At 35.8% G+C, this 14,094-nt stretch overlaps 1 protein-coding gene across 8 annotated transcripts in view; it reads left to right on the top strand.

The window, feature by feature from the left end:
* BANK1 (B cell scaffold protein with ankyrin repeats 1) overlaps window positions 1–14,094 on the top strand; it is a 319,023-nt gene that overhangs the window by 255,040 nt on the left and 49,889 nt on the right. For all 8 annotated transcript variants that reach the window (XM_070791140.1, XM_070791144.1, XM_070791143.1 and 5 more), the window contains exon 8: window positions 11,655–11,733. In XM_070791140.1, coding sequence (XP_070647241.1) covers window positions 11,655–11,733 — 79 coding nt within the window. The remainder of the gene's footprint in view (window positions 1–11,654; window positions 11,734–14,094) is intronic.

Genomic DNA, 14,094 nt, shown 5'->3' with positions numbered 1-14,094 from the left:
TATATGAAAAAGCCTGTCATTCTGTGGTTTCACTTATTTCTTTTTAAAAGTCAAAGGAATAGAAAGAAAACATTGAGCTAATAGGCTAGTCTGAAAAGAATAAGAATGAAGAAATACAACCCCTAAAATATAAAACCTGACATCTGTTTATCATGTGTTAACTATTTGATGAAGTGGAAATGCATATCTGGGCTGTTTATGTGACCGGATAAAAGTGATTAAAAGAAACAAGCACAAACCCAACATCTCTGTTTTAGCAAATGACCTGTCTGTATAGGCTTTGCACTGGAAGGGTTGATAATAACACTTACAGAGGCAGTCAAACAGAAGTTGGTACTGTGTTGCAGAGATAAACCAGTGTCCAGTGGCTAAGTGCTTTGGCTTATCTGTGAAATGTGGCTAAAGACTCAGGAAGTAAGAAAGAAATCATGGATATAAAATCTGCTGTGGTAATGGGGGCCAGGGAAGCAAGGTAATATGAAACCATAATTTTAAGTAAATTATAGTCTTCCTATCACAAAATGTACTATCATAAAACAAATATAACTATAATGTGTGGTATTTTACTTTGATTTATCTTTTTATTACATCTATCAAAAAGCAGGTTAAGTCTACCTGATAAAAATGTTTCTCCACTGGAAAGAGTTACTTTCTTGAAAATTCAATTGCTGGTAAATAAACAGTAAAATACAGACTTTTCTATCTTTAGAAATATATCAGAGTTATGTTTTAATGATTTTGAAGTCATAGAGGTCATCTTTCATCCTAAACTGTATAATAGAATTTAATTGATTACTAGGTTTTTTTGGATTAACTCCATAATTTTCTCCTATTCACATTCTCTAGAAAATAGTCTATTAGTCTAATAGAAAATTTTAGCTTCATTTTTACCACCAACATAAATTTTTAAACTCCACTATCATTTATAGAACTTTGATCTGCAGTCAGACATGATTTCTTCATTGAGTAAAGAGTTTCGTTTCCAAAAATATATTATTTTCACTCCATCTCTTTTAATGTCATATTTACCTGGTACAAATAGTTTTAATAAAAAGCAACATATTCATAATATAAAGAACACTTGACAAGGATCCACAGGATATAAACCCCCCAGTTCCTGGGTTATCCTGGATTTGAATCTCTGCTTTATACACTGTAAGCTGTGGACAAGCCACCATCTCTTCATCTGTCTTCACTTAAGTCTCCTTGTGCCTGACTTGCAGTGTTGATATGAAGATGGTGATATATGTGAAACTGCTTTGAAAATCATTAATTACTTTATAAATGTAGACACTGTAATCAAAACCTTCCTAAATCATGACATCTGCATCTCATTCTTTGGCAGCAAGATAGAGAGAAGCGCTTCTAGTCACGTATCATGTGTACCTCAAGAGTTGTGGATAAAACCCTGATTAGAAGAAACTGGCTTCATTTAGTGCCCTTGAACAACCATTTAAAAACTTCTCTGCCTCTCTTATCCCATTTGTGATAACTGTATACATTCCCTGAGGTGGATTTAGAAGGAATAAGAGCCACACACACTTTTGTTCTGTGCTACCAAGGAGACATACACCATTAAGTTATCAAACGATATCACTGTGCAACCCATATGTTCTTACTTCTAACATTTTCATCTTACAACAGTTTTTTTTTTTTTCCTTCTGAAAGATTGGGCCTAAAACAAGATTCTCTGATTAGAACATATCTCCATTCATCTCATTTTTCATTTCTCAGAACACAAGAAATGTTTATTAGATATTTTCACTGCATTTGTATCCAAGCCAAATGTGAAAACATAGCTGTCTCCTGCTTCTCAACGGCAGGAGAGGAAATGAAAAGGGAAGCCTGGAGTATCTTTGCTGGGTTGCATGTGTTTTCTCCCCACCTCTATCCCTGACCCCACTGTCCCCATTAGCACGTTCCTAGCAGCATCTATGGGCTTCCCGGGCGGTGCAGTGGTAAAAGAATCCGCCTGCCAATGCAGGAGACGCAAGAGATGCAAATTGATTCTGGGGTTAGAAAGATCTTTTGGAGTAGGAAATGGCAACCTGTTCCAATATTCTTGCCTGGAAAATTCCATGGACAGAGGAGCCTGGCAGGCTACAGTCAGTGGGGTCTCATAGAGTTGGACACAACTCAGCATACACACACGTATTGGCATCTATACAGCCGTGATATGGTTTAATGATATCTGTGTGTGCTTTCAAAGGCCATTATTGCTGTTTTGACCATCTCTTCCGTGGGGACTGAGAGCGGGCCTTCTGTTTTCTTGTTATTCAGACAATAGCCAAGACAGTACTCAGCATATGCTTTACAGGCCAACTGGACAGACAGCCTGGCTCCCCACTACCTGGCCTGAGGGCCAGAAATACTGAGGAGACAGAACTGGGCAACTAGGGATTCTGTGCACCCGGTAAACAGACATCTGTTGCTCTTACCTGCTAGTCAAGCAGGATGATCCAGTGTTTCCCAAACACAACCTGTGCTTTCCCAAGCCCACGTTTAATTATGTTACTTTGCTCATGACGCCCAACCCCCAGTTTTAAATATTTTAATCATCTTTCAAAGGTGTCTCCAGTGCCAGCCACAGCCCTGAAATTTGTGCATTTCTTCCAAAATTTTGTCAGCTATCTGTCCTATGATGGGGCTTCCCTATTGGCTCAACGGTAAAGAATCCATCTGCAATGCAGAGGACACAAGTCCAACCGCTGGATCAGGAAGAGCGCCCGGAGTAGGAAATGGCAACTCACTCCAGTATTCTTGCCTGGAAAATCCCATGGACAGAGGAGCCTGATTTACAGTCCATGAGATCACAAAAGAGTTGGACATGACTTAACAACTGAGCATGCATGCATCTGTTCTGTGAATCTCTATGATTCTTGATTCATTGCCATCTTAGGTGACGACATATTCTTTCTTGTAGACACTTTTTATTTATTTTCCTATTGTTTGAGCCCTCTAATAAGAGACATTAGCTGTTACTTAACCCCACTGTAAGTTTTTTTTGAGTCATTAAGTGAGGATTACAACAGTAAACCTATCTCATAAAATTGTTTTGAGGCTAAAATAAATTAACATAATACAGAACTTAGACGAGTGTCTGTGTGTGTGTGTATGTATGTGCTCAGTCACTCAGTCATGTCTGACTCTTTGTGATCCTTTTGGACTGTAGCCCACCAGACCAGTGCTAATACATTGTAAATATTATATAAGTTATTATTTTTAATAATAATGCCATTGTACCTATCATATGTATTATGAATATGTATGTGGATATTTTCTGTGTTTTTTTTTTAAACTTAACTTATCCTTCATTATGCTCCCAGACTAGCCTAGTTTCTAATATTTAGTAAGTTCTGAATAAATGTTTTTAAATAAGTAAATAAAAAAATACAGCCCCATTGCCATTGCTGCAATTCTCTAGGGATAGCATTTTGCCTAAACTAAATTGACATTACTTTAGTTTGATGAATTTCTAAGCTATTCAGTGGTTTAGTGAGGAATATATCTTTATAAAACTTCCAAATGTCCTCAAATACAGGGTATAATATGTAATTTTTTATTCATTCACTTAGCTCAGCTGTTAATTTTTTATTCATTCACTTAGTTCAGCTGTTCATAAATGCAAATCTCAGTTAAAGTACCTCAATCCTTATCTTACTATTTTAATTACATGATCCATAACAATGTAAAGTGATTCAAATATCTAAACAGAATATTTATAGTTAGAAAGCTAGTTGACCTAGGGATTCAACCATTATGTTAATATTTGTATGTGCTAACCCATTATTGGTTTCTATAGAGTTTTATCCTGAACAGTTTCAGGAGCTCTTGCAGACAAAATTAATAACATTAAATCCACTATCTATTTGCATATGAATTTCTTTTAAATTTTTAAGAGACTTGATTTTGTAGACAAGTTTTAGATTTACAGCAAAACTGAGAGCAAGATACAGAAATTTCTCATATATCCCTGCTCCTACACAGACATACTCACCCCCATTATCAACATCACTCACCAGATTTGTCTTTTTTTTTTTTTCAACCAAGGATGAATCTAATTTCATAACATTGTAACCACCCAGAGTCCATAGTTCACCTTATTATTCACTCTTGGGGTCATACATTCTGTGCGTTTAGGCAAAAGTATAATAACCTATATCCAAGATTTTCATTGCCAAGTATTATTCACTGCCCTAAAAATCTGTGTTCTGAGCGTCCAGTTCAAAATGGTGAAGTAGAAGGATGTATACTCATCTCCTCCTGCAAGAGCACCAAAATCACAGCTAGTTGTTAAGCAACCATCCACTGGAGAACAGTGGAACCCACTTTAAAAAGATTCCCTATGTCCAAAGACAAAGAAGCCACAATGAAATGGTAGGAGGGGCGCAAACATGATAAAATCAAATCCCATACCCACCGGATGAGCAACCCGCAACCTGGAGAGCAATAATATCAAAGTTTTCCCACTGCTGTGAAGGTTCTGGGCCCCATGTCAGGCTTATCAATCTGGGGATCCAGCAAAGGGACTGGGAATCCTCAGGGAATCTATCTCATTGTTGTTTTAATTTGCGTTTCCATAATATCATATGGGAAAGATGGGGATCATTTTTTCATATGCCTGTTTGCCACATGTGTATCTTCTTTGCTGTGGTGTCTGATAAGATCTTTGGCCCATTTCTTAATCAGTTTATTTTCTTGTTGAATTTTAAAGGTTCTTCATATATTTTGTTAACAGACTTTTATCAGAAGTATCTTTTGCAGATATTCTGTCTTAGGCTGTGGCTTGTCTCCTGTTTGTCTTGAGTTTGTCTTTTACAAAGCAGTTTTTATTTTTGATAATGTTCAGGTTATCAGCTATTTCTTTCATGGAACTTGCTTTGGTGTTGTATCTAAAAAGACATCACCATAACCAAAATCGTCTGTTTTTCCCATTATTGTCTGTGAGTTTTGTAATTTTGCTTTTAGGTCTGTGATCTATTTGGGGTTAACTTTGTGAAGGGTATAAAGTCTGTGTCTAGACTGATGTTTCACATGTGGATGTCCACTTGTTTCAACACCATTGGTTGAAGAGACTCTTGGTTCCATTGTATTGCCTCTGTTGTTCTGTCAAAGATAAATTGACCATATGTATAGAGGAATTTCTTTTTAATTTAAGGAGCTATTTTAAACTTTATATATTCTATTGTGAAACCCCTCTTCAGGCAAATGCCATGGCCTGCTATTTGGAAATGAATAACTGTCTAAATTAAGAACCAGAAAAATCTTTCTCAGAAGATATGTAAAGCTGAAGATAAATTTCATTAAACTAATTTATCTAAACTTCATGTAAGATTACACACTCATGAAGGTACTTCTAGATGAAAATGGATATCAGACACACCCTGATTTCCATTAGACCAGCCCTGGTTTTCTTTAGGCTATGAATATGAAGATTAGGAATTATTTTCACAAGCAACTGAAATCTGCCAAACAAATCACTTGAAGCGTGAAAATGCTAAGCTACTGCCTCACAAGATGTTTGCACTTAGTGGCAGAATGAAGAGGGATGAAGCTCTTTTTACAGTAATTTTAGAATAGAAACAGTAGCAGCTTTAGTGTTTTGGTTGGGGCCCCCACAAAATAAAATTTATTTCACTATTACAAGTTAAAAGCTTTCAGATTTCTGGACTAAAGAATATGATGTTTTTTTCCCAAAGTGAACTTACTAGTTTTATTGATTCTCTTCTATTTTGATTTTACATGCCAGAGTAGGGGAAATATGTTTCTTTAACATATACCAATGTTGTTTTTCCTGCCACAAAAGTTTTCCATTTTATTTTTACCTTAAATGCACTGCATATTACTTTCAATAGGTTTGTTCTATTATTAAATTGTCAAATCTAGTAAAACTTTTGGTTGTTTTTGGTACATAAAAATATATATTCTTCTGTTTCTTAAATAGATCTATATTTAGGTAAGATCTAAGTATCTATCCTGTCAATGTACTTACTCATCAAAACTAAGTGGGAATGGTAAAGGTCTGGTAACTTATTTGAATGGAAGCTAGTAAATTGAGATGGGGTGAAAATGACTTTTAATAAGCAAAATTATTTATTGAGGATACATATGTGTCTCACAGGTTTCTGTGATTAAGAGATACTGCTCTGCTACTAAATGATATTGATGGGGTTGCTAGTTCCATTCCACAATTTAAACGTAAAACTTAAAATGGGAATACTTAAGAGTATTATGGTGTGTTGCCACATCAAAAAAATATAAATCTATATATTTATAATTAGTAATAACAGCTTTGTCTCTAGTGACTTTTCCCCAAAAGAAGAGCCTCTTCTGAATTTTACCTGCCTTCAAACTGAAGGTTTGAGGCTAGAAATTTTATTTGCTCTTCTACCGTGTCTTCATTAATTTATGATTCATCTTTTCTGACTGTTGATCCTTCATATTTTAAATTCTCTGATCAATAGAATTGACTCTTCTAATTCTATATGTCAAAGCTAGAAATTATTCCAGCCTTATAAACACCTCCTGGGGACAGATTAGCAACAGTATAAGTTTTAAGAACCTTTCTATTTAATTTGTTCAAAGAACACTTATTTTCTGATAATATAAACTTAGAGGTCTTTTGTCTCATTTGTCAAATAATGCTTATTATCTAACAACTGAAGAGTATAATCTTTGGGGGAAATTTCTGGGTCTCTAAGTGGTGTTTTATGTTTGCTTCTGGCTTAGATTTCAGAAACCACTTGGTTTTCTGTTTTTAGATAAATGACATGTGCAACACTGTGATGATGACAATGCTAACCTTTTATTACTCAGCTTGGATTTTTCCATTTGGTTCTCTTTGACCCTCACTCAAATTATCAAAAGCTCAGAAAAAAAAGGAAAAAAAAAAAAAAAAGACGGCTGTTAGCAATAGTCAACATAAATGTAAACCTGGCTACCTCTTCACTGACTCCAATCTGTCAACTTGGAAACATGTAAATGTATCCATTATTTAGCTTCTATTTAGTTTTACTCCAAATTAAAGCATGTTTTTAAAACATTTGATATAATTGGAGTACTCAAAACACCATAATGATTTATATTTCTGACATACTGGTATTTTGTGTTTCCTTTACAGAAGTTTACATTTTTAAACTTAGGATTTTGAAACTAAAACTGATTTCAAGGGTTTATAATTGTCCGTAGCAAAGCTTTACATTTATGTCTGGTATATGCTTTTGTTCTTATTATAGGAATAGAAAAAAGACCTGCAGTAATGCACTCTTTCAGTAACATCTTTAACTCATTGTTTTAAAAACAAGTCTTAAGGAGTGTTGTCCTGTAACCCTTACTCACATCATAGATCCTAAAAGGAAACTCTGTATATATAATGCCCTCCATTCTTCACTCCCATATTACTCCCCAAGATTCAATCCAGGATGAAATCACACAGTTCCATCGTAGTTCCTCTACTCAGGGTCACCAATGATCTTGATTTAAAATGTTTAGAAACTGTTTTCAGAACTTTCCTTTGTTACCCTTGGTGAAGCAAGGATTACTTGAAATTCTCTGTCTTTGGCCATTCAAGCTGCTCTAACAAAAATATCATAAGCTGGGTGGCTTATAAACAACAAACACATATTTCTCACAGTTCAAGAGGCTGGGAAGTCCAAAATCATGGTGCCATCAGATCTTGTATCTGGCGAGGGCCCTCCTCCTGGTTCATGGATAGCTATCTTCTCACTGTGTCCTCATATGATGGAAGGGATAAGGAATCTTTGTGAGGTCTCTTTTATCAGGGCACTAATCCCATTCATCAGAGCCCCACCCTCATGATCTTATTACTTTCCAAAAACCTCCACCCCCAATACAATCACTTTGAGGGTTAGGATTTTGACATATGAATTTTGAAGGGACATAAATATTTAATCTAAAGTATAGTCTCTCTTGATTTTTCTTCCTCCCTCCAGGTTTTTTCCTTTGCTTCTGTGAATAGTTATTCTAGTATCCTTTGCTGAATGCTAGAATATAGACCCCAGAAAAATTTGGAGCAAATTACATGTCTAGGAATCATCATGATAGAGATATAAATTAAAGACATTGCAGTGGATAAGATCTCCCAGACAGGATACATTCTGTAAGAATAAAAGAGGGACAAGTGTGGAAATCAGGAAAAGCCAGTTTATAAAGAGGGCTGGACAGTGCAGACCATAGATTATATTTAATATTTTTTATTGAAGTATAGCTGATTTACAATGCTGTGCCAATCTCTGCTGTAAAGTGACTCAGTTATGCATAAATATACATTTTTTAATATTCTTTCCCATTATGGTTTATCACAGGATATTGAATATGGTTCCCTGTGCTATACAGTAGGACCTTGTTTATCCATCTATGTATAGTAGCTTGAATCTGCTAACCCCATACTCCCAGTCCTTTTCTCAGCCACCCTCCTCCCCCTTAGCAACCACAAGTCTGTTCTCTATGCATAGACCACATTTAAAAACAAACTTGTTGGATAAATATCCAAATTATTACAGTTTTATTATGACACATAGTTTCAGCATTATATCAGTGTATGAACAAGAGAATAAACTAGTTGTTCAGGTTCCTTTCAGACTTTGGATTCCATAATTGTAAATGACAATAACATTTTTACTTTTACAGCTACCACCTTAAGCAAGGAATGGATTTTAGTTATATCATTCACATTTTAGTGAAAGATGGCTGAATTCAAACCATGTGTGAAGCGAAAGTCAAAGTGTTAGTAGCTCAGTTGTGTCTGACTCTGTGACCCCATGGACTGTAGCTCCCCAGGCTCCTCTGTCCATAGAGTTCTCCAGGCAAGAATACTGGAGTGGGTAGCCATTCCCTTCTCTAGGAGATCTTTGCAACCCAGGGATCAAATCCAGGTTTCCTGCATGGAAGGTGGATTCCTTACCTTCTGAGAAACCAAGGAAGCCCTGGTTCAGTAAGGGTGCTGGTACCTCACAAATGCAATCACAACTGTGATGGATTAGAAACAAATATTATCATATAGGGCTGGAATGTAGTTAAAAGGGTCAGGTGTGCAAGCTTGAAATTTACAACTGTAGTTAGAACTGATGGATCTGAGACCAGAAGCTGCCAGCCCTGTGTGTCACCCCTTAGGGAGACTGGTTGGAGGTGGCCTCAATGTGTGAGGAAAGACTTCAAAATCCACTCTGTCCTCTGCACTACATAACAGAGTATCAAAGTGCTTAGACGTCAGAATGCCATCATACTTTTGAGCCATCCTTGATTTTACCAGTTATTAATATGTCATTAGATATAACACATTTTTCCATAGTAAATATGATTGTAAGTGTAAAGAATTCTAGAAAGACACAATTTTTTTCAGTGTAAATAAGTCTAGAGATCCTTTCATTCCTGAGAAAACAATTGCTTTCTATATAGCCTGATTATACAAAATACCAGTTTTACATAATAATTATGAAAGTGCTCAATCAAATTTGGCTATTTTTTGTATTTGGAAGCCATTTCCTTCAAGACATTTTTAGGCTTTTGTGTTTGTTTATATAAATGCCATAAAGCTTAAGTTATAATGTAAAAATTATTCCATTAGGTTTCAACCTCAGTACACACACACACACACACACACACACACACATAAACCCCTACACAGTTGCCCACAGTCTCTTTATTAAGAGACTGATTTTGAGCTTGTGGTGTCTAGGTTTGTGAATAGGATAAAGGAAATTTTCACATAATTCCTGAAATCTTTGAAAAGCATTCCTGTTACTCAACTAGTAAAAACTCCCTTGGTGTGATTTTAATATTATAGATTTTTAAAAATATATTCTTGATCTACTTTGTGAAATATAGAGGTCAGGCTAACTGAAAACAAAAAATGGCCATATCAACAATGCTTTTAATACTGAGTATATAGACATCAACCAACTTGTCAATCTCTGTAGTAAAGTTACATGACTTTTCACATTAGAATTTAATTGAGTCCACAAAGGAGAAAATATGATTTAAATAGAAAAGAATGTGAAACACATGTTATATGTATATGAAAAACAGAGTCACTTTTTTATACACCAGGAACTAACTCAACATTGCAAATCAACTAATACTTCAATAAAAAAAAGAAAATGAGCTTCTGCATCAAGCTCACTATAAAAACATTAAAGAGATTTTTTAGTTTCAAGATTTCAATGGAAGTCAAAGACTGTGCTGCTTCTGGCTTCCCCAGTGGCTCAGTGGTAAAGAATCTGCCTGCCATACAGGAGACTTGCAGAGCTGCTGGTTCCATCCCTGAGTTGGGAAGATCACTGGAGTAGGAAATGGCAGCCCACTCTAGTATTTTTGCCTGGGAAATCCCATGTACAGAGGAACCTGGCAGGGTATAGTCCATGGGGTTGGCAAGAGTCGGACGCGACTGACTAAACAACAACAACAACAAATAAAATAAATTCCATTGAGCTCTCATTGGCCAAAGTGGGTAACAAATCAAATTGATGAAGTCATGATGCAAGTCAAATACCCTTGCACACCAAGTCTGTTATAAATTTAATAATGCTTTAATGTGAACACTTCTAAATTTTAAAGGGACATACCAAGTGTAGAGCAATGGCCTAATCATTTCCATCAGTTTTATTAAATAAAAAAGCATAAATTGTTTGAATAATCACTTGGAGTTCTTGGTAACAAAATGTGATCTATGCTAATGCAACCAAGCTCCATCTCTTTCTCAACATGCTTTTGTCCAAATAAAACTGTCACTGGAATTACTTAGTTTTCTCTACAACCACCAATGTGTTCCAGTAATTTAGATTTCATGCCTCCTTCAGAGATTATAAGCAAAGGCTAGCAATTCCAGCTTCCCAGGTGGCTCAGTGGTAAAAGAATCTGCCTGCTAACGCAGGAGATGCAGGAGACATGGGTTCGATCTCTGGGGCAGGAGGATCCCCTGGAGAAAGATATGGCAACTCACTGCAGTATTCTTGCCTAGAAAATCCCACGGATAGAGGACCCTGGTGGGCTACAGTCCATAGGGCTACAAAGATTTGGACACAACTGAACAACTGAGCACAGCAATTCCAGAGAAAATAAAGCAGGTTCCTATGCTTTCTCAGCAATTCCCACTTCTAATTGTAGTGGAACTGATTTACGAAAGAGGAGCATAAATTCCTTTACTCAGTTTCCTTTTTCTTTTTAAAGAAACTTCTTTAAAATTTCACTGCCTTTCACTGTGTTTTAATCCTTGATGTAATTAATTGTTTTTTGAACTGGTAAAAGATACAGAAATGTTCAAAGGAAGCAATGTTTATGGTTTCTAAGTGAAATAGTTCGATTCAGTTTTATTCAGGAGTTATCTATTGTAAAAATTTCATAGTTATTGTTGTGGATCTTAAAAGTATTGCAAGAAGTTCCATTTAAAATATATTTATTGTTTATTATGAATGTTATATTGTTCTAGTTACACTTTTTTAATACTATGTTTCATTGAAAAAATTATAGATGGCCCAAATATAATAGCTAAGATATATAATAATCAAAGTATTTAAATTAGAATTTTAAAACTAATTCTTATTTTTGCATGTATCAGTTCTCCATTTGGTATATTAAAAAATACAGGTTTATTAATATTAATGCGTGTTATTGAAAGTTACACTCCTTTATTTCAGATCCAAGAAGTTAGCAGAGATAATGAGCAAGAAAATCGCTATGAAGAGGGTATTACCTCATTTTCTACATGTTCTCCTAGTAAGTGCTCCTCTATGTTACATATATACATAACACTTAAATTAAGGTATTTGTAACTGGTAAAGTCAAACTGAAGAGAGTGTGGAAAAACACAAAGAGCATTGGACGACATCTAATTAATGGTCTGACTTTGAGCATATCATCTGGTAGAAATATTACTACATTATCTCGCTAATTTAAATAGTTCTAACAAGTTCAGTGTTTAATAATCAAACCAGCAGTTTTTCCTACCCAAAGAAAGTACACTAGTCAGTCTGATATAAATGTTCTGTGATAACTATATTTTTTTGATTTTTTTAAACAAAGTCACATTATTTTCAGACCTTAGTTTTCTCAGATGAGAAATGAGTTTGCACTAGTTCTCTCTAAGGTCCCCGCTAGCTGTAATAGAATGTAATTCTATATATAACGACTGAAGACAACCAGAATCTTCCTCCATGTACATAATTCTACCCATCATGCCTGACTCCATAGGTTCACAACAGCTTGCTCACTGGGCTAGTCTGATGGGCATCTCCCACTCAACATTTCTAAATCTGAAAGCCCCCAATCATGCCCAAATCCACTCCACCTGCTGATATTGCCATGTCAGAAAATGAAGATTTCTTCCTTGTTCAATTCAGTCCCAAAACTTGGAGTCACCCTTTTTTACTTTCTCTCCTATCCCACTTCCAATGTGTCAGATAGTACCGTGAACTCTTCCTTCACAATACAGCCAGTATTTCCTTACCCTATCACTGTTATTTATCCACACCGTCCACTCTGGCATCAGCTCTCCCCTGGATTGTCGCAATAACGCAGTGGCTCTTAATGGAGCACTATTTTCTGTTCTCAACAGAGAATGCATGTCAGTGAATGGAGATTTTTGTTGTGGTCATGAGTTGAGAAGGGAGTTTTGCTAAAAATTCTGCTAAATATCCTGCAATACACAGGACATGCCCCAGGAAACACAGGATTATCTTCTCAAAAATGCCAGTAGTACTCTGTTAAGAAACCTTGAAACAGCTGCCTTCTCATTTGCCCCTAATATTCTGTACTTCATGAAGGAACTATTCACACTTCTGCTCCAAATTCTCCTGTTCTTACCTCAAGTCATTTGCACTTTGAACAGGTCACAGCTGATGCTCCACAAAACTGCCTACCAGTTTTTCAACTGATGGGATGACTTGCAAATCAAATAATATTAAATGCAATTCCTTAACTAGCATACTTTGGCAAAATCAGTAAACTCTTCAAACACTAGGGCAGAACACAAAATCATGCTAAATGATAATGTAATCAATTGATGCACTAAATTTTAAAGTTATACATTTAATATCATTTTAATGATTTATTATCATTTTAGTGGTAATGAAAGTGATGTAAAGGCCATCATTGATAATGACCATATATTTATTATGACATTTATTCTCAGAAGTACTACCTATAATAAGAAGACATTATTTCAGCTATTGGTACAGAACAACCTCAGTTCTACAGACTGTTGGGACCTGAAACTGTCACCGATATGAAATTCTGTGCGATTGGACTCAGGCCTCTGACTCTTTCCTTAGAGAAGAGGTGAAACATAGAACACCCTAAGTCAGCAAATTTCCATTGGTATCATTTCTGTGAAGTTTCCTAAAACCCACTGACCCACCATGTATGACTCTAGGGCTGTATTCCAGGTTTGGGCATATTTGACAAGGACTAAGGAGACCCTGTTGCTTAGACAGTGTTACATAAAATAGACTACATAAACTGAGCATGTTGACATAAAGGTAGCTGTAAGGAATTGCCTATAGCATGAATGTAATTCTAAGTTGATGATCAATTTGCCCAGACAGGAACAGTGAAGTCCTTTTGCTAGCCTGAGCAATGATTTCTTTCCAGCCACTCCATCATTTACTCCATCAGCATATCTAGAAACTCCTTTATTTCAGGCTGTGTTTGGGGTTAGAGGCAGAAAGATGAATGAGGTCTGTGCAGAGATCTGTGCAAGAACGAAACACCGTCTGCTCTGCCCCAGCTGATAGTTAAAGAATCTTGGTTGCAGTTCTAATACTGGCAGCTAGACCTTTCTTCTTTCCCACAAGAAAAATGAGAGAAATTAAAAATAAAATTCATGTAGAAATATGTAGTACCATCATGGACATGATTTTCCCACATGATTGATTTTTTTCTCCTGTTGCTAAAAAATCTCTACAGTGTAACTCTTCATATAAAAAAAATTCCTCTTTGTCTGTACTCTGCCATTTGTCTTCTTTAGCTGTGTTTTAGTTTAACAAAACTTTGAAACAACAGTTATTTGCTTTTCTATTGCACTCATGACAGCAATTCGCCTTTTCCCTCCAGTATAGATTCCAAAGTTCATTTCAAACT

Source organism: Bos indicus, chromosome 6 (assembly GCF_029378745.1).
Source record: "Bos indicus isolate NIAB-ARS_2022 breed Sahiwal x Tharparkar chromosome 6, NIAB-ARS_B.indTharparkar_mat_pri_1.0, whole genome shotgun sequence".
In the NCBI taxonomy this organism is placed as follows: Eukaryota; Metazoa; Chordata; class Mammalia; order Artiodactyla; family Bovidae; genus Bos; species Bos indicus.
The sequence above is the reverse complement of the archived record's forward strand: the minus strand, read 5'-3'. Positions and strand labels throughout refer to the sequence as shown.